This window comes from Neoarius graeffei, chromosome 2 (genome assembly GCF_027579695.1).
Source record: "Neoarius graeffei isolate fNeoGra1 chromosome 2, fNeoGra1.pri, whole genome shotgun sequence".
NCBI lineage: Eukaryota > Metazoa > Chordata > Actinopteri > Siluriformes > Ariidae > Neoarius > Neoarius graeffei.
Genome location: NC_083570.1, coordinates 33,284,635 through 33,305,931, shown reverse-complemented (window position 1 = coordinate 33,305,931; position 21,297 = coordinate 33,284,635). Strand labels below are relative to the sequence as shown.

At 41.5% G+C, this 21,297-nt stretch overlaps 1 protein-coding gene across 1 annotated transcript; it reads left to right on the top strand.

The window, feature by feature from the left end:
- Window positions 1-17,660: 17,660 nt before the first annotated feature.
- uts1 (urotensin 1) lies at window positions 17,661-18,349 on the top strand. Its single transcript, XM_060907438.1, has one exon. The coding sequence runs from the start codon at window positions 17,719-17,721 to the stop codon at window positions 18,124-18,126; it is 408 nt and encodes a 135-aa protein (XP_060763421.1). The 5' UTR covers window positions 17,661-17,718; the 3' UTR covers window positions 18,127-18,349.
- The last annotated feature ends 2,948 nt before the right edge of the window (window positions 18,350-21,297 follow it).

Here is a 21,297-nt window from a genome sequence, read left to right as displayed (position 1 = left end):
TCATTTGTTTAACTGGGCTCTGTTTATCTACTTTTAGGACTTGTGTGAAAATCTGATGACGTTTTAGGTCATATTGATGCAGAAATATAGAAAATTCTAAAGGGTTCACAAACTTTCAAGCACCACTGTGTGTGTGTGTGTCAGAAAACAGAATCCAGGGACACATGTCCGCCCGGGGGCATTTTGAGTTATTGACATTCAGAAAGTACAGTTCCTAAGCTTTCCAATGATGCCTTCCATGTGGAGATCTGACAATATTTGAAGAATGTGTGGCCTTTTGAAAGTGTATACTTCTTAAAACAGGAAAGGGAGAAAATCGCACTCAAAGTTTTCCATCTCAGCTACTCTGGGTGTAGGGCGGGTACATAATGGTGCTCATTTGCATGACATTAAGGAAAGCCCTACCCCCTACGATGCTACTTTCATGTAAACAAAGATCACCACGTCAATTTTCCTTCCATGCAAAGTATGCCCAACACAATTATGAAGTACAAAAATAAGTCCTAAAGTATACTTTAACGTTTTCATCTCATCTCATCTCATTATCTCTAGCCGCTTTATCCTTCTACAGGGTTGCAGGCAAGCTGGAGCCTATCCCAGCTGACTACGGGCGAAAGGCGGGGTACACCCTGGACAAGTCGCCAGGTCATCACAGGGCTGACACATAGACACAGACAACCATTCACACTCACATTCACACCTACGGTCAATTTAGAGTCACCAGTTAACCTAACCTGCATGTCTTTGGACTGTGGGGGAAACCGGAGCACCCGGAGGAAACCCACGCGGACACGGGGAGAACATGCAAACTCCACACAGAAAGGCCCTCGCCGGCCACGGGGCTCGAACCCAGGACCTTCTTGCTGTGAGGCGACAGCGCTAACCACTACACCACCGTGCCGCCACTTTAACGTTTTGTGGTTGAAAAATTACTCACACCGTGTTACGACCCCATAGTTTTCTTGTTTCTGATTTTGCTTTTGTTTTGTGTTCCCTCCTCTTGCAGATCCCGTGGGTGGCGGATGGGCCCAAATTACCACCAATTGGAGTCTGGTGAGAGCAGCGCAGGATTGGTTGGTATTTGGTGTCCTGTCCTTTTAAAAAGCCAACGCTGTGACGTCACCCACGGGGGGGAGAGAGCTATCCATTTTGTTTGCATTCGTGTCCGGTGTTTTTGTTATTTCTTTATTTTCTTTTCTTACTTTTTATGTATCCTTGTTTGTAAATAAATTTTCTAGTAAATGTTTTTACCGAAGTCTGTCGACTATTTGTTCCTCTCTTTGTTGTGTCCTCATTTTGGTACCCCTAGATTGAACTGGGGACATAACAAATTGGGGGCTTGTCCGTTTTTTTTGTTCTCGGCATTTTTTTTGTTGTTCTGAAATTTTTTTATAGCCTTTTTGCTTCATTGTGCCTTACGTTATGTCTTTTTTTTTTAGATCCACATTTTCGTTGGGGCGCGGCTGTGGACAGCGGCTCTGGTGAGTTAGTGTTTTGATTTGTTTATGATTTGGGAAGTGGTTTTTTTTTGGAGCAAATCCGGGGGGAGGTACGCTGCGAGAAGTTTTGACTTCTTCAACTTCTTCGCGTTGAGCGTTTAAAGTGGCCTTCAATCGGTACGCTTCGAAGATATGTAGGTTTAGTTACTTTTTTTTGTTTAAGTAGGTACCAGAGTCGCGAGGTCGCAGTGTTGCGTCCGCGCTGTGGAATTGGCACATTGTAGGTTGGTTTTCTTTTTCTGAGTTGGCAGACTTCGGAGTGTTTTTTTCTCATTTTAATTTGGTTTAGTTTTTCCCCTCTCTTGTTGCGCATTATCTTTTGTGCAGCTGTGTTTGTTGGGATCTGTTTCCCCTGTTTTTTTACATTTGGGTGGGAAAGAAATGAGTAGTGTCGAGTGACATTTTTTTTTTGTATATTTTTTGGAGTTCCCGTTAATGGCTTAGTCATGTTTGTCGTGGAAGAATTTATAAAGAGCCCGTCCGAAATTAGTTTAGCTCGCTGTACAAAAGACCAATTGGTTGAGATTGCAACCTATTATTCTATTGCAGTTTCAAATGAGGATAAACGACTTAAATCTTCGTTGTTTAAACTGGTGCGGGAAGGTTTGCTTGATAAAGAGATTATTTCTCTAAGCGAAGGCTTAGTAGTATCACCAACGTTTGGTGAAAGCAGTGATTCAGAGTTTAAAGATGAGGAAACGTCTGTAACAGCGGTGAGTCAAAGTCGCACTTTGAAAATGAATGCGTCAGATGGCGCGTATGAAATTAAGAAATTGGAATTGCAGCATGAACTGGAGATGCGAAAATTAGAATATCAATGTGAGCGAGAACAGCGTGAGTTTCAATCTCGTGAAAAAGACCGTGAATATCAGCGCGAACAAGCGCAACATGACTTTGAACTTAAAAGGTTTGCGATTGAGTTAGAAGTAAAGAAACTCCATATATCTCAATCGGTGCCTACTGTACTTCCTGGTTTTAGTTCACAACCTGTTTCTCCAGTTCGGCTTTCTGCTGTTAATTTCGGTGACGCCCATCCTACTTCTGTTCAACATTCTGAATCTGCTCCTTTTATGGATGCGCCTAGTGCGCCTGTACGCACTGTTCCTCTGATCAGTACAGACTCTGCTGGTTTGTATATTCCGGCAATGACTCCCTTGCCTATTCCCAACCGCTCTACTGCTCCGGTGGTACCGCCACTGATTGACCCACCGGTTGAAATAAGTCGTTTAGTTCGTATGGTGCCCCCTTTCAATGAGGACGAAGTGGATAAATATTTTGCCCATTTTGAGAGGGTAGCGTTAACATTGAAATGGCCTGTGGAAATTTGGACCTTGCTTCTACAGACTGTACTGCGCGGCAAGGCGCAATCTGTATATTCTGCATTGACTATAGAGCAGGGTACTGACTACCAGACGGTGAAAAATGCCATCTTAACTGCCTATGAATTGGTCCCGGAGGCATACAGGCAGAAATTCTGTAGCCTCCGTAAAAGTGATGGAATCACGTTTGTTGAATTTGCGAGAGAGAAAGAGAGTGCGTTTGATAGGTGGTGCATGTCAGAGCATGTTAACAATCTAGCCCAATTGAGAGAGTTGATTTTGCTCGAAGAATTTAAAAACTGCGTGTCTATTGACGTAGCTATGTATTTAAATGATCAAAAAGTTACCATTCTTGCACAGGCTGCTGTGTGCGCTGACCGTTATGTGCTCACGCATAAGCGCTCTTTTCAGTCATCCTCCTCTCGTTATGATTCCAGTCAGTCTTTCAACTCGTATTCAAAGGGGCGTAATCAAAAGTCTTTCCTGTCAAATAATTCACAAGATTGTTTCTATTGTCACCAGGCTGGCCATTTTATTGCTGTGTGTCCTGTGTATAAACGTAAGTATGGGAGGTTTCCCCAACCAAATTCTTCCAAACAAGACTCGAAGCCAGGTTCCCCCAAGTCAGACTCTTTAAAACGTAAGTTTACCAAAAGTTCTGGTTTGGTTCAAAACAATAATTGTGGTGAACAAGTGGATTTAACTTATAATCCGTTTGTGTTTGAAGGGAAGTTATCATTCCCAGGGGGTAAAGACAGCGTACCGGTTCGAATGTTACGAGATACAGGCTCTGCCCAGAGTTTTGTTCTGTCTTCAGTTTTGCCATTTTCTGACGACAGCTATTGTGGAACGGATGTATTGGTACAAGGCATTGAAATGGGACATTTAACTGTACCTTTGCACACCGTTCATATTCAAAGTAATTTGATCTCTGGGGATGTAAAAGTAGCTGTCTGTTCGCAGTTACCGATGAGTGGTATTCAGTTTCTTGTGGGGAATGATCTATGTGGGGAAAAAAGTATTTTCTCTTCCTGAAGTGTGTTCGACTCCGTTAGAGACCATTGAGGTCGGACCAGGCCTCTCTGATGTTTTTCCGGTGAGTGTGGTGACGAGAGCTCAAGCTCGCCAGTCCAACAGTGAAGATTTGTGTGATACATTTATGTCGTTGGAGAATCCAATTGCGTTGAGCCCCGACTCTTCAGGGAATTCACCACATCGGTTGCTGTCTATGCCCGATGGTGTTGAAGTTCTGAAGTCGGTGACTACGTCTGTTGAGAATGTTCATACTCTGTCTGTACCTGTTGACCGCGAATTGCTTAAAATTGAGCAAACAAAAGACCCGTCATTGGCTAGATGTCGCGCTATAGCTGATGGGAAGGGGAAAACGGCGAGTAAGACTGTCTTATTATTGGGAAGGTGGGGTGTTGATGAGGAAGTGGACACCATTAAATCATGATTTGCAGTGGAAGACTGTTTATCAAGTGGTTGTTCCTGCTAAATTTCGGCTTCATGTTTTGACCTTGGGCCATGATCATGATTTTGCTGGCCATTTAGGCATTAAGAAGACTTACCATCGTGTTCTTCGCTACTTTTTCTGGCCAGGGTTAAAATCTGATATTGCGAGATATTGTCGTTCTTGCCATCGCTGTCAGGTAACAGGAAAGCCCAATCAAATTGTCCCGCCTGCCCCTCTTCACCCAATCCCAGTAATTGGTGAACCATTTGAGCGCATCATTTTGGATTGTGTTGGTCCTTTGCCTAAAACTAAATCTGGCAATAGGTTTATCCTGACAATTATGTGCGCAACCACACGGTATCCTGAGGCTTTTCCTTTGCGTTCGCTTAAAGCGAAGTCTGTTATTAGAGCTCTTACTCGTTTCTTCTCAACATTTGGGTTGCCCAAAGTGGTACAAACAGACCAGGGGTCAAACTTTCTGTCACGTTTATTTACACAGGTGTTGCAGCAATTGTCAGTCATACACGTTACATCAAGTGCCTATCATCCAGAGTCACAGGGAGCTCTGGAAAGGTTCCATCAGACTCTTAAATCCATGTTTCGTACCTATTGTCATGATTCTGCAAAGGAGTGGGATGAAGGTCTCCCACTGCTTTTGTTTGCTGTACGAGAAACTACCCAAGAGTCACTAGGTTTCAGTCCTGCTGACCTTGTGTTTGGCCATACTGTTCGAGGTCCGTTGAAGCTGCTTAGAGAGCAGTTGGGGGGTGAGACCACTGCTCCTAAGCAGCGGAACATTTTGGAGTATGTCAGTTCCTTTCGTGAGCGCTTGCACAATGCCTGTGCATGTGCTCAGAAAGCTTTGTCCTCAGCACAAACGAAAATGAAGGCTCATTTTGATCGCAAATCTGTTTCTCGTTCCTTTCAGGTGGGGGATAAGGTTCTTGTGTTGCTGCCAGTGGTGGGGGCAGCATTACAAGCCAAATTCTCTGGGCCGTATGAAGTGCTGTCTAAACTCAGTGAGACAGACTATGCAATCCATACACCTGAAAGGAGACGGAAATCTCGTATCTGTCATGTAAATATGTTGAAATCATATGTTTCTCGTGATGCTGAGGTGGTGGGGAGTGAGGTACCCGTGTCTGTTGCTGTTTGTGCTGCTCCTGTGCTCTCCTCTTATTCTCCAGAGGAGGACGGCCTGAGTTTTCGAGATGTCCCAGTGTTCTCTCCACGTCTCGAAAATTCGGAGTTGTTGATTAACCTCTCCACTTTTCTTTTAGACCTGCCAGATGAAGGAGCTAAGGATGTTCAGAACATTATTGAATGTTATTCTGATTTGTTTTCAGACATTCCATCGCAGACCAACATCCTTACTCATGATATTGATGTTAACTACCATTCCCCAATTAAACAACATGCTTATCGTGTTAACCCTGTTAAGAGAGCGGCGATGATTTCCGAAGTCGAGTACTTGGTGGATCATGGGTTAGCTGAGCCAAGTGCCAGTCCGTGGAGCTCCCCATGTATTTTGGTTCCAAAACCTGATGGAACCTTTCGTTTTTGTACTGATTTCAGGAAAGTCAATGCCATCACAAAGCCCGACTCTTTTCCACTCCCCCGTATGGAGGATTGTGTGGATCGAGTCGGCTCTGCTAAGTTTGTCACTAAGCTGGACCTGCGTAAAGGTTATTGGCAGGTTCCACTTACGTCACGTGCTGCAGAGATATCTGCTTTCGTTACGCCAGATGCCTTTATGCAATATTGCGTTATGCCATTTGGGCTGAGGAATGCTCCTGCGACATTCCAACGTTTAATGTGTCAAGTTTTAGCAGGTATTCCAAATTGCGAGGTATATCTTGACGACATCGTGGTATATTCGTCAAATTGGTCTGGACATCTTGACTTAATTCGCGCTGTATTCGATCGGTTGCGCAAAGCTTCTCTGACCTTGAACCTTGCCAAATGCGAATTTGGCAAGGCTACTGTTACCTATCTAGGTAAACAGGTAGGTCAAGGTCAGGTTAGACCCATTCAGGCCAAGATCCAGGCAATTGCTGAGTTTCCCACTCCCAAAGCCAAACGAGCTGTTCGTAGGTTTTTGGGAATGGCTGGCTATTACCGCAACTTCTGTCATAATTTCTCCGATGTCGTTCTACCATTAACCAACCTCCTCCGCGATAAAGTTGATTTTGTGTGGTCAGATGAATGTGTATTTGCCTTCCAGAATGCTAAGGCTTTGTTGTGCAGCTCACCGGTGCTCAGTGCTCCTAATTTCGATCTACCTTTTAAGCTCGAAGTGGATGCAAGCGCAACAGGTGCTGGTGCAGTGCTCCTTCAGGAGGGGGCGGATGGACTTGATCACCCCATCTGCTATTTCTCTAAAAAGTTCTTAAAACATCAGCTGAACTACAGTACCATTGAGAAGGAGGCCCTCGCCCTGTTGCTGGCTCTGCAGCACTTCGAGGTGTATATAGGTTCTACTGTAGCACCGGTGGTTGTATTTACTGACCACAACCCTCTTGTCTTTCTCTCCAGGATGAAGAACGCCAACCAGCGCATTATGCGCTGGTCATTGTATTTGCAAGGATTCAACCTGGAGATTAAGTACAAGAGGGGTAGTGACAACATTTTGGCCGATACTCTTTCACGGGTATATTCAGAATAAGGTCTATGTCTACCCCTGTTATCAACATAGATGTTGATTTTTGGTGGTGGGGGTGTTACGACCCCATAGTTTTCTTGTTTCTGATTTTGCTTTTGTTTTGTGTTCCCTCCTCTTGCAGATCCCGTGGGTGGCGGATGGGCCCAAATTACCACCAATTGGAGTCTGGTGAGAGCAGCGCAGGATTGGTTGGTATTTGGTGTCCTGTCCTTTTAAAAAGCCAACGCTGTGACGTCACCCACGGGGGGGAGAGAGCTATTCATTTTGTTTGCATTCGTGTCCGGTGTTTTTATTTCTTTATTTTCTTTTCTTACTTTTTATTTATCCTTGTTTGTAAATAAATTTTCTAGTAAATGTTTTTGCCGAAGTCTGTTGACTATTTGTTCCTCTCTTTGTTGTGTCCTCATTTTGGTACCCCTAGATTGAACTGGGGACATAACACACCGTAAGAAAGAAAGATAGCACAATGATGACACAACTAACACAACGCTAGTTTCATGTAAAGCCTCAGTCACAACTGGCCGTACGTGCTCCTACGGCCGGTCAATATGCAAAAAATGCAAGAAACGCACGAGGGCGCGCATGAAACACACGAGAGCGCGTGTGATGTGCTGATTTTCAAGCTGCAGACCAGCCGCAGAGGTTCGTTGTCATGTCAAACAAACTCTACGGGCGCTTACGTTTTTTTCAGGTTGCAAGACAAACTTACAGCCAACGCGCGTCTTTCTCCGTGAACAAAAAAAAAAAATGCAGCGATTTGGGAAACGCCAAAAATCGCACGGCCAAAAAATCGTACGTCCGGTTGTGACCTAGGCTTAACCAAACCACAACACTCTCCGTTACATGCAAAAATAACCACACAGCCTTAGATTAATAAACTTACCCCATCAGAAAGAGAAACGGCGCCTTGCACACATCAATGCCTCCGATGGAAAGTAGTCCTAGAACAGTCCGTGTACTGTATCATCCGATCATTCAAGTATTCCATTCAATCTGGAAAACGAGGTTGCGTTTTTTTTTTTTTGCTAGAAATGGTTATCTCCGATGTAAAAACAATGTGTCTGTCTGCTTCGTGGTGTTTCAGCTTCTCTGCGCTCTGTTTAGCTTGCTCATTCCATAGTGAAATTACATGCCTGTATGCAGCTAAGTAGCCATGCGCTCAGCTCGCATCATACAGCTGATTCGCGGAAAAAAAAAAAATACTTAAATCATCATGTGAATGGCCCATATGGTAATTTACCCACACCCCCCAGCAGGCTACAGTCCTGACAAAAACGAGACAATTTGCAACAAAAAATGTATGCTTTTCCAACAAAACAATCTATTATCTGAAATACTGATTGCATTCTTCAAGATCTCAACTTGCACATGATGGAAAAAAACAAAAATCACAAATTTCGAAAAAAAAATGCTTCTTTTGCGATTATCTCGGATTCGTTTCGGCCGACATGTGTCCCTGGATTCGGTGAGGGTTCACGTGTGTGTGTGTGTGTGTGTGTGTGTGTGTGTGTGTGTGTGTGTGTGTGTCACCATACACAGGTCACCATCAAGTGTGGCATATACCAAGGACATGCCCTGTCTCCGTTGATGTTTTGCATAAGACTGATCCCCTTCAGCCAGATCATCACCAAGAGCAGCTATGGATACAGACTATTAAATGGAGCAACCATCACAACCTCCTCTACATGCATGACATCGAGCTGTATGACAGGTCTGAGCAAAACGTCGACTCACTGATCCACGTGATGTGGATCAGTGAGTCTACAGCAACAACATCAGAATGTCATTTAAACAAGACAAGTGTGCCCAGATGGTAACAAGGAGAGGGAAGGCAGTCAGAACTGATGGTGGTGCTAGCAGATGGCATAATAATATGGAAGACAGCTACAAGTACCTTGGAATCCCACAGGCAAATGGCGACCATGAAGAGGCTGCTAGGAAAGCAGCAACAGCCAAATACCTGCAGAGGGTAAGGCAAGTCCTGAGAATTGGAATTGAATTGGAAGAGGCTTTGAATGTGATTCAGGCCAAGGTTTGGGCCATCAACACCTATCAAGGACTGAAAGAAGATCTAGAAAAGATGTGGAAGATGAAGACAACAGTGGTCCCCGTGGTGATAGGAGCCCTCAGTACAGTGACACCCCACCCCCCCCCCCAAACTGGAAGAGTGGCTCCAACAGATCCCAGGAACAACATCCAAGATGTCTGTCCAGAAAAGCACAGTCCTAGAAACAGCTAAGATACTGCACAGGACCCTCAAACTCCCAGGCCTCTGATAGAGCTTGAGGGGAAAAAAAACACCCAAACGAGGGGCAAGTGGGGAAAAAATAAAAAATATTATATATGACACAAGGATACTTTTTGTTTGTGAAGGTGTCTATATAATAAAAAGAAAATCAAGTTAAGTCAAGTTTATTTGTATAGCGCTTTTAACAATAAACATTGTCACAAAGCAGCTTTACAGAATTTGAATGACTTAAAACATGAGCTAATTTTATCCCTAATCTATCCCCAATGAGCAAGCCTGTGGTGACGGTGGCAAGGAAAAACTCCCTCAGAGGACATGAGGAAGAACCCTCGAGAGGAACCAGACTCAAAAGGGAACCCATCCTCATTTGGGCAACAACAGACAACATGACTATAACATTAACAGTTTTAACATGAAGTCAGTTTCATTGATGTTATAACTCTTCATTGATGGAAACTTGAGTGCAAAACTGTTCATGACAACTGCAGTCCTAAAGTTATCAAGTCAACTGTAGTCCTCATTCATAAAAGCATGACTGTAAGTGTCCAGAGCCATCTTCCAAGTGCAACTTTCGACTGTCCATATGGGGATGTCCTCCACAGGAGCGATGCAATGAGACTCCAACCAGACACAAGGCACCAGGATGGATCAGGCAGGTCCAAGGAGCAGAAGAGGTCAGCATCTCGATCTCAGGACCGACATGTAACTCAGAGGGACAGATGGGAGGGGGGGGAGAAAACACAGGTTGTTAGGTATGCCCAGTGTCACCTGAATAAGTAGGAACAGTATACATATTGCACTGAGTACAAGCAGGGACTCTGGCAAAACTAACTATGACAGCATAACTAAAAGGGGAGAGCCAGAAGGTAACACAGGCATGAGGGAGCCCCGGGACATAAAACAGCCAGCCACTATGCTGTCAACAAACTTGAGTGAGCAAGCGAGTGGGGGACTGACAGCATCCATACATCCCAGTTTACCAAAACACTCTGTCTGAAGACCCTCCAGATCTACTCCTTTACCTCATAAACACCATTAACAAAAGGCTTGACTAAACAGATATGTTTTCATCCTAGACTTAAACGCCGAGACTGTGTCTGATTCCTGAACATTACTTGGAAGGCTGTTCTATAACTGTGGGGCTTTGTAAGAAAAGGCTCTGCCCCCTGATATAGCCTTCACTATATAAGCTACCAGCAGATAGCCTGCACCTTTTGATCTAAGTAGGCGTGGCAGGTCATAGAGGACCAGAAGTTCACTCAGGTACTGTGGTGTGAGACTATTCAGTGCTTTAAAGGTCAATAGTAGTATTTTATAATCAATACAAAATTTGATTGGGAGCCAATGCAGTGTGAATAAGACAGGGGTGATGTGGTCATATTTTCTAGTTCTAGGAAGGATTCTTGCTGCTGCATTTTGAACTAACTGGAGCTTGTTTATGCACTTATTGGAACATCCAGACAGTAAGGCATTACAATAATCCAACCTGGAGGTAACAAAAGCATGAACTAGTTTTTCTGCGTCATGTAGTGACATTAAATTTCTTATCTTCGCAATATTTCTGAGATGAAAGAAAGCTATTCAGGTAATGTTATCAATATGAGTTTCAAATGAAAGACTGGGGTCAATAATCACTCCGAGGTCTTTTACTGCTGCATGTGAAGAAACAGAAAGGCCATCCAGAGTTACTGTGTAATCAGAAAACTTACTTCGAGCTGCATGTGGCCCTCGTACAAGTACTTCAGTCTTGTCAGAGTTCAGCAGAAGGAAGTTAATAAACATCCAGTGTCTAATGTCCTTCACACATTGCTCAATTCTATTAAGCTGGTGTCTCTCATCAGGTTTTGCAGAAAAATACAACTGTGTGTCATCAGCATAACAGTGGAAACTAATACAATGTTTACGAATAATATCACCCAGAGGTAACATATATAAAGAAAAAAGTAGTGGACCCAAGACAGAACCTTGTGGAACACCAAACTTTACCTCAGTATGTCTAGAAATATCACCATTTACATCAACATACTGATAGTGATCAGTTAAATAAGACCTGAGCCAGGAGAGGGCCGTTCCCTTAACTCCCACAACATTTTCTAGTCTATCCAGAAAAATGGAATGATCAATGGTATCAAATGCTGCACTAAGGTCAATCAACACAAGCAGTGAGACACAGCCCTGATCAGACGCCAACAGTAGGTCGTTTACTACTTTAACCAGAGCTGTTTCTGTGCTGTGATGAGGTCTAAATCCTGACTGATACATTTCATGGATGTTATTCCTATCTAAATATGAGCATAACTGCTGTGCCATAGCTTTTTCAAGGATCTTGGAGATAAAGGGGAGGTTTGATATTGGCCGATAATTGGACAGCCATTTTCTGGATAGACTAGAAAATGTTGTGGGAGTTAAGGGAACGGCCCTCTCCTGGCTCAGGTCTTATTTAACTGATCACTATCAGTATGTTGATGTAAATGGTGATTTTTCTAGACATACTGAGGTAAAGTTTGGTGTTCCACAAGGTTCTGTCTTGGGTCCACTACTTTTTTCTTTATACACTGTGTGCACAATTATTAGGCAAGTTGTATTCCTGATGATTAATTTTATCGTTGAACAAATACAGTGCTCTCAGTCAATCCAAATTGTTAATAAACCTAAAACCAGAATGATTAACAAAGGAAAGGGGAGTATAGGCCTTCTCAGGGGAATATATAAGTGTACAGAATTATTAGGCAACATTTAGTGTGCAGAATTATTATGCAACTAAATGAAAAGCTTAAAGTTTCCCATCTCACTTGTTTATTTTAATTTTCAGTGTAACAAATAACTCAGAATTAACAAATAAACACTTCTAGCATTTCAAAAATATTCAGTGACCAATATAGCCACCCTTCTTTTCAATAACTGCCATGAGCCTTCCATCCAGTCTGTTAGTTTTTTGATTTGTTGACAATCAACTTTTTGTGCAGGAGCAACCATGGCCTCCCAAATGCTATTCAGAGTGGTGTATTGTCTTCCCTCGCTGTAAATCTCATGCTTAAGAAGGGGCCACAAGTACTCAATAGGGTTTAAGTCAGGTGAGGAAGGGGGCCATGTCATTACTTTGTCATCTTTAAGGCCTTTGTGGGCTTGCCAAGCAGTGGAGTACTTGGGTGCATGTGATGGTGCATTGTTCTGCATAACAATCATGGCCTTCTTGAATGATGCAGACTTCTTCCCATACCACTGCTTGAAGAATGTATCTTTTAGAAACTGGCAGTAGGTTTGGAAGTTGATGTTAAGTCCATCTTCAACCTGAAATGGTCAAACTAGCTCATCCTTAATAATAGCAGCCCATGCCATTACCCCTCCACCACCTTGCTGGTGTCTGAGTCAAAGTGCCCTCTGTCCATTAGTTATCCAGCTATGGGCCCATCCATCTGGTCTATCCAGAGTCACTCTCATTTCATCCGTCCATAAAACCTTTGGAAAATCTGTCTTCAGATATTTCTTGGCCCAATCTTGACATTTCAACTTGTGAGTCTTGTTTAGTGGTGGCCGTGTTTCAGCCTTCCTTACCTTGGCCATGTCTCTGAGCACCGAACACCTTGTCCTTCTGGACACTCCAGGTCGGTTGCAGTTCTAGAATATTGTGGCACTGGAGGATAATGGGTTCCTGGTAGCTTCATGTTTAATCCTTCTCAAGTCTTTTGCGGTTAATTTGTGTCTTTTCTTCTCCACACATTTTTTGCGACCCTGTTGACTATTTGCAACAAAACGTTTGATTGTTCTGTGCTCACATTTCTATAGCTTAGCTATTTCAAGAGTGCTGCATCCCTCTGATAGGCATTTTACAATTTTTGTCTTTTCAGTGTCTGTTAAATCTCTTTTTTGGCCCATTTTGCCTGAGATAAAGAAGCTGCCTAATAATTATGCACACCTTAATATAGGGTATTAATGACTTTAGGTCACACCCTCCCTCATTACACAAATAAATACCACCTGAGAATGCTTAAATCCAATTAGCATTCAAGTGTATCTAGCTTGCGGTTGGAAAACATGCATAGAAATAATGGTAGGGTCAGAGTACTCACTTGCCTAATAATTGTGCACACAGTGTATATACTACAGGTGTGCATGTGTCTATAGTGGACTTATTCCTGGTTAATTTTGCTACAGTATTAAATAGGAATCTAGGATTATTTTTGTTATCTTCTATTAGGGAGGAGAGATATGTTGATCTAGCAGCACTAAGAGCTTTTCTATACTTCAGGAAGCTCTCCTTCCACAAAAATCACACATTGGCTTGAAGATATGAAGGTTATCCTCTCCTGTTGAAAAACTCATATTTTTTATACAAAATACATCGCGGATCTGATATATATATATACTGATGTTACATCAAGAAATGAGTTGATAGTTTGTGTTTACAGAGTTGAAAGAAGACCATCAACGGGCAGGAGGCAGTCTCTCTTTACTCCTGAGCAAGAGACTGCATTAATAAATATGGTAGTTGGCAACAATCCCATCCATCTGAGGGAAATAAGGCAGGCAATTCTTGACAATAATGAGATATTTGCAATTATCCATAGGCATTTCTACAATAGACTGGCTTCTTAGAAAGAATAGTGTAAGAATGAAACAAGTCTACAAAGAAAATGAGGCATCAGTATGTGCAGGTAAATAGACATTCCTGATGAAAATGCGTATTTATTATATAACACCATTTGCTCTACATGGTTTGTGATGTAATATGTCATGCAAACGGTAGTGTGCTGTGTTCCATTTCAGAGAGTGCTTGACTGGATTCCAGTGATGTCCCACATGAATGTGTTTATGGATGAGGCTGGCTTCGACCTCACTAAAAGGAGGCAGCGTGGCAGGAACCTCATTGGACTGTGTACCACAGTTGATGTTCCTGGTCAGCATCGTGGCAATATTAACATGTGTGCAGCTATTAACATACAGTGGGGCAAAAAAGTATTTAGTCAGTCACCAATTGTGCAAGTTCTCCTACTTAAAAAGATGAGAGAGGCCTGTAATTTTCATCATAGGTACACTTCAACTATGAGAGACAGAATGAGAAAAAAAATCCAGAAAATCACATTGTCTGATTTTTAAAGAATTTATTTGCAAATTATGGTGGAAAATAAGTATTTGGTCAATAACAAAAGTTCATCTCAATGCTTTATATACCCTTTGTTGGCAATGACAGAGGTCAAACGTTTTCTGCAAGTCTTCACAAGGTTTTCACACACTGTTGCTGGTATTTTGGCCCATTCCTCCATGCAGATCTCCTCTAGAGCAGTGATGTTTTGGGGCTGTCGCTGGGCAACACAGACTTTCAACTCCCTCCAAAGATTTTCTATGGGGTTGAGATCTGGAGACTGGCTAGGCCACTCCAGAACCTTGAAATGCTTCTTACGAAGCCACTCCTTCGTTGCCTGGGCGGTGTGTTTGGGATCATTGTCATGCTGAAAGACCCAGCTATGTTTCATCTTCAATGCCCTTGCTGATGGAAGGAGGTTTTCACTCAAAATCTCACGATACATTCATTCTTTCCTTTAGCCGGATCAGTCATCCTGGTCCCTTTGCAGAAAAACAGCCCCAAAGCATGATGTTTCCACCCCCATGCTTCACAGTAGGTATGGTGTTCTTTGGATGCAACTCAGCATTCTTTCTCCTCCAAAAACGACAAGTTGAGTTTTTACCAAAAAGTTCTATTTTGGTTTCATCTGACCATATGACATTCTCTCAGTCCTCTTCTGGATCATCCAAATGCTCTCTAGCAAACTTCAGACGGGCCTGGACATGTACTGGCTTAAGCAGGGGGACACGTCTGGCACTGCAGGATTTGAGTCCCTGGTGGCATAGTGTGTTACTGATGGTAGCCTTTGTTACTTTGGTCCCAGCTCTCTGCAGGTCATTCATTTGGTCCCCCCGTGTGGGTCTGGGATTTTTGCTCACCGTTCTTGTGATCATTTTGACCCCACGGGGTGAGATCTTGCGTGGAGCCCCAGATCGAGGGAGATTATCAGTGGTCTTGTATGTCTTCCATTTTCTAATAATTGCTCCCACAGTTGATTTCTTCACACCAAACTGCTTACCTATTGCAGATTCAGTCTTCCCAGCCTGGTGCAGGTCTACAATTTTGTTTCTGGTGTCCTTTGACAGCTCTTTGGTCTTGGCCATAGTGGAGTTTGGAGTGTGACTGTTTGAGGTTGTGGACAGGTGTCTTTTATACTGATAACGAGTTCAAACAGGTGCCATTAATACAGGTAACAAGTGGAGGACAGAGGAGCCTCTTAAAGAAGAAGTTACAGGTCTGTGAGAGCCAGAAATCTTGCTTGTTTGTAGGTGACCAAATACTTATTTTACCAAGGAATTTACCAATTAATTCATTAAAAATCCTATAATGTGATTTCCTGGATTCTTTCCCCTCATTCTGTCTCTCATAGTTGAAGTGTACCTATGATGAAAATCACAGGCCTCTCTCATCTTTTTAAGTGGGAGAACTTGCACAATTGGTGGTTGACTAAATACTTTTTTTCCCCACTGTATGTGGGGTGCTCCATCACTGTGCTATGCTTGGACCCTACAACACTGCCCATCTCCTCAGTTTTCTGGACAGTTTGTGTGTCCTTATTGCACATATTCCTTCCCAAGCAAGAGGTATACATGTCCATCAACAGGAAACACACCACACAGCTGTACACAATGTAAGTTTTCAGATAGATAGAAGTCCTCATCAGTGGGTGTCTCTTCTTCAAGCAATGGAGGATGCATGTGAAGATATTAGAGTGGAGGATTGTCAGAGCTGAATAAGGCATTCCAGAAGGTTTTTCTGATACTGTTTGGCAAGAGAAAATATAGTTTGTGATGCCAATGAAATTCTTTGGCCAATCAGAAATGAACAGCAAGATTACATTTAGTTCCTTTTTGCATATTACTCAATTGTTGTTCCCTCAGCTGTCTGTATGTTTTACTGTAACTTTATCCTTGTATGGATCTTCATTGTAGTCATTTATATACTGTATTGCACTCACTGTATGTACAGACCTGTGGTTCTTTCAGACTTTATGGTGCACTAAAAGTGTTATGTAGGCTTATTTTTTGTAAGTATAAGCCAAAATTAATAAAACATTGTCTCTATTGTAAAACTATTTATTGTCTTGCATTGGGGACAGTCATACACATGACAAATGTGTGTTCAATTTATTAGTGCTGTGTGAAAAACATGGATTGTTGTGGATATTCCTATAATGACTGTATCAGCAATTTTGACGCAAGTATACCATTTTGAAGGATATTGTGATTTCAAAGATTTTGGTGCCTTTTGCTAACAATATATGAAGGTTTTAAAAATGCATGTGCAGTTTTGAGAAACGTGTTAAAGCATTTGCTATGCAGAGCCACTGTTTTCAGAAATGTGTGTCAGCATTTGAGAAAAACTGAATTAGGTCTATTCATGTACTGTAATGATTTAAAATGACTATGCACAGAGTGCAAGCATGGACTCTGGTAAGACTAGCTATGTCAGCATAATTAAAAGGGAAAGCCAGAAGGTAACATTTTGCATTTTATATGGTATGTGGCCATAACTGTTGCTGAAACACTTAATCATCAAACAAGGGTTGGCCCTATTTCTCTGACTTATTGTTTACATATTAAGAAGATGCTCTGCTGTTTAGCCTACTGAATTGAGATTATGCCTGATAAACAGGTCTGTTGACAATTTTGTTATGAACAGGCGTTGCAGGAAATCGGGTAACAAGACAATCGGCAGCGTCAGCATCGATATATTTCAGGACCATGGCCAGCTCACATATTCTCTCTCACACACACACACAATTTTAGTCAGCAATAGACAAATAACGAGGTGGAGAGCTGTTCATCGTCGGGGCAAACTTTACAAAGATTAGGCTATATTATCATCGGACGTAGTGTGAACGTTTAAACGTACAAACGTTTTGTTTGGGAAGTTATCCATCAGTGTCTGTTTCTCTGAAGTCTTGCTGTGCGTAAGTTTCACACAGCCATCCGGCTGGCCAGCTATCACTCCAGAGCATGTCTAATTTACAGGCAGTTTATGCACTTGCACTGACGTCAGTGGAGCTTTCTTGGATGTATATAACCATTGCACTGGAGCGGCTCCGTTCCCAAAGCCATTTGAAAGGGTTCGACTACTTTTATCCCAACTCCGACTTGTTTGTCAGAACTTTTGAAGCAGAATTACGACAGAGTAAGTGTCTTTTTTTTTTTTTGGACAAATTGTTCAAGAGTCGAAGCGTTTCGGGTTTTAATATAAAGTCAATGTTTGTCTTGTGATCTCGTTCGTGGATTTTATTTATTAGATGTTCTTTAATGCATAATGTAAATCTATTTTACCACGAATAATTCCAGTAAATGTCTCAACACTATCATATGCCTTACATTTTTTCTATATACTGTAGTGAAGTCCTATGTCATAGTTCATCATATATATAATTATTTACATGCACTTGATTCAGCTTTTGACCTCTGTCTCTTGAATCCAGGGTGTTTCTTCTGTGTCCAGCATGAAGCCTGTCCCCTCTGCCTTGCTAATAGCGGTTGTCTTTATATCCACTCACATTCCCCCAAGTATATGTAGACCACGGGATTTAAGTCTCTTTGATCGCCATGATGACTACAAGAACCAGCTGGATGACGTTTTGCTTAGGGCAGGAAAGGGCGAGGCCATGTCCTTCCTCAGCAGAGGAAACAGTCGAGGGTACGCGCGAAGAAACGCCTCGCGCTCCCCAACTTTACCCAGCCCGAACGTTTTGGAGGAAATCGTGGGTTTTACTAAGAGGCATGACGATCCGCCCATATCAATCGATCTCACCTTTCATCTGCTGCGCAATATGATGGAAATGGCGCGGATCGAGAATCAAAGGGAACAGGCAGAACTGAACCGCAAATATCTGGACGAAGTCGGGAAGTAAAAAAGCATTCTCGAACAGGAAAATCAGCTCGACGCAATCTCAGACCTCAGTTTGCTTTCTTGAAGTTTTTGTTAAAGCATTATACTGCTCTACTGGGAAAGAAATATGACTTAACTGCCCCCAGTGCAATGGGGAATGAGGGAAACGCAACAGAGTGGAGAACAGAATTACAATCACACAGGAATGCAAACGGATAGCATGATTTGTGCACGTGTGCTGCAAATGCGACAACCCACCATTGTAAATGGATTAAATAAATTTAAGTTGATAAGCTATAACGTTTGCTTTATTTATAGCTTCTACACATCTTAAGACTTATTCTTACTCAACATGAAATGAAATAAAGATGTTCTGGATTTCTTGTTAATTATATCTGGGACATAATGAATTTAATGCCTCACTCTTTTGCAGAGGTGTCATTTCACAATTTCACTTATGAAATAACCAATTGATACCACATGTTTTCCCAAATGATTGAAACCAGTGAAGCTTACAACAGTCTAGTGAATGTCAAGGCACACACACACACACACACACGTGTGTGTATATATATATATATATATATATATATATATATATATATATATATATATATATATATATATCTTTGTGGGGACATTCATTGACATAGTGCATTCCCTAGCCCCTAACCTAAACCTAATTCTAGTCTTAACCCTCAAATAGCTTCTTTGAAGAAATGAAGACCAGTCAAAATGTGCTCATTTCCCAAACATGTCCTAACTCTGTTGGTAAAAATGTATTCTGGTCCTCAATATAAGTAAATACACACAAACTTGAACTTGGTAACATGTTAGCATTAATTCTCTCAGTACACAATAGCTACCTCACATAGCTACATAAATCTGTAAGAAATTCTTTGTGAGAATAAAGTCCTAAACATTTTCATCCACTCTATCACACACCTTCAAGAATTGTAAAAGATAGAGTTTTTAACAAAAAAAAAAAAAAAAAAAAAATATATATATATATATATATATATATATATATATATATGGCTCAGCGTAAATGAGTACACCCCCTTTAAAAAGTAACATTTTAAACAATATCTCAATGAACACAATTTCCAAAATGTTGACAAGACAAAGTTTAATATAACATCTATTCAACTTATAATGTGAAAGTAAGGTTAATAATATAACTTAGATTACACAATTTTTCAGTTTTACTCAAATTAGGGTGGTGCAAAAATGAGTACACCCCACAACAAAAACGACTACATCTAGTACTTTGTATGGCCTCCATGATTTTTAATTACAGCACCAAGTCTTCTAGGCATGGAATGAACAAGTTGGTGACATTTTGCCACATCAATCTTTTTCTACTCTTCAAAAATGACCTCTTTAAGTGACTGGATGCTAGATGGAGACTGATGCTCAACTTGTCTCTTCAGAATTCCCCGAAGAAAATAATTTCTTTACACCACAAAGGTGAAGGCTACAAGAAGATCAGCAAAGCTATACTTATCAGTCAGAATACTGTAGCAAAAGTGGTACAAAAATTTAAGAAAGATGGAACTGCAACCATCTCACAGAGATGTCCAGGTCATCCACGGAAGTTAATACCTTGACAGGAGCGTCTTCTGATGAGAAGGGTTGAAGAAAATCGGCATGCAAGTTCACTGCAGTTATCTAAAGAAGTAGAAAGCTAAACTGGGGTGACTATTTCCTATGACACAAAATGGCATACACCACAGAGGAATGGCATGCATGGATGCCATCCATGAAAGAAGCCTCTCCTAAAGCCCAGGCACAAAAAAGTCTGCCTAGAGTTTGCCAGGACCCATGCTGACAAAGATGAAGACTACTGGGACTCTATACTCTGGAGTGATGAGACCAAGATAAATGTTTTTGGAACTGATGGCTTCAAAACTGTATGGCGTCACAAAGGTGAGGAATACAAAGAAAAAGGCATGGTGCCTACAGTGAAACATGGTGGTGGCAGTGTCCTTATTTGGGGTTGCATGAGTGCTGCTGGTGCTGGGGAGCTGCATTTTATTGATGGCATCATGAATTCACAGATGTATTGTTTTATACTGAAAGAGAAGATGCTACCATTACTCCATGCCCTTGCTCATCATGCACTTTTCCAACACGATAATGATCCTAAACACACATCTAAGGCCACTGTTGGATTTCTGAAAAAGAACAGGGTGAACGTGATTCAGTGGCCAAGTATGTCTCCTGATCTGAACACCTATGGGGAATTCTGAAGAGACAAGTTGAGCATCACTCTCCATCCAGCATCCAGTCACTAAAAGAGGTCATTGTTGAAGAATGGAAAAAAGATTAATGTTGCAAAATGTTGCCAACTTGTTCATTCCATGCCTAGAAGACTTGGTGCTGTCATTAAAAATCATGGATTTTTAATCAAAGTACTAGATGTAGTAGTTTTTGTTGTAGGGTGTACTCATTTTTGCACCACCCTAATTTGAGTAAAACTGAAAAAACGTGTAATCTAAGTTATATTATTAACCTTACTTTCATGATATAAGTTAAACAGATGTTATATTAAACTTTGTCATGTCAACATTTTGGAAATTGTGTTCATTGAGATATTGTTTAAAATGTTACTTTTCAAAGGGGGTGTACTCATTTACACTGAGCACTATATATATATATATATATATATATATATATATATATATATATATATATATATGATGCAATGCCGATTCTCTAACTGTTGTACACAGATCATCTACAGTCCTGTGAAAAAAATAAGTACATCCCATGGAAATTATAGACTTTTCTCTACATATTTAAACAAGCAAACATTTCACTTTCTTTGATACAATGGCTACAAATACAAGTAATATACTCCAACAAACAGGACATAAAATTTACATTTTGTCATCATTTTCATAATTTAAATAAAAAAATCAGTCAATAAAGAAGGACACCCTTGTATTTATCACACTTTCTAGTCCATAAACTCAGAATCAAGTGTTCCGGATTAGGTGCCACTGATTAGAACCTCCTGCACGGCTGCCTCAGCAAATATAGCCCAAAAGCAGGCTGTCTGATGCTAAAAGAAGTCTCCAAGAACCCCCAAATTTCATCACTGGATCTGCAGGTAACTCTTGCAACTGTTAGTGTGAAAGTGCATACACCTGCAATCAGAAAGAGATTGGACAAATTCAAGCTGCATAGG

What these genes read in the sequence shown, in the direction of transcription:
- uts1 (XM_060907438.1), top strand. Translation starts at nt 17,719, where the DNA reads ATGAAGCCTGTCCCCTCTGCCTTGCTAATAGCGGTTGTCTTTATATCC.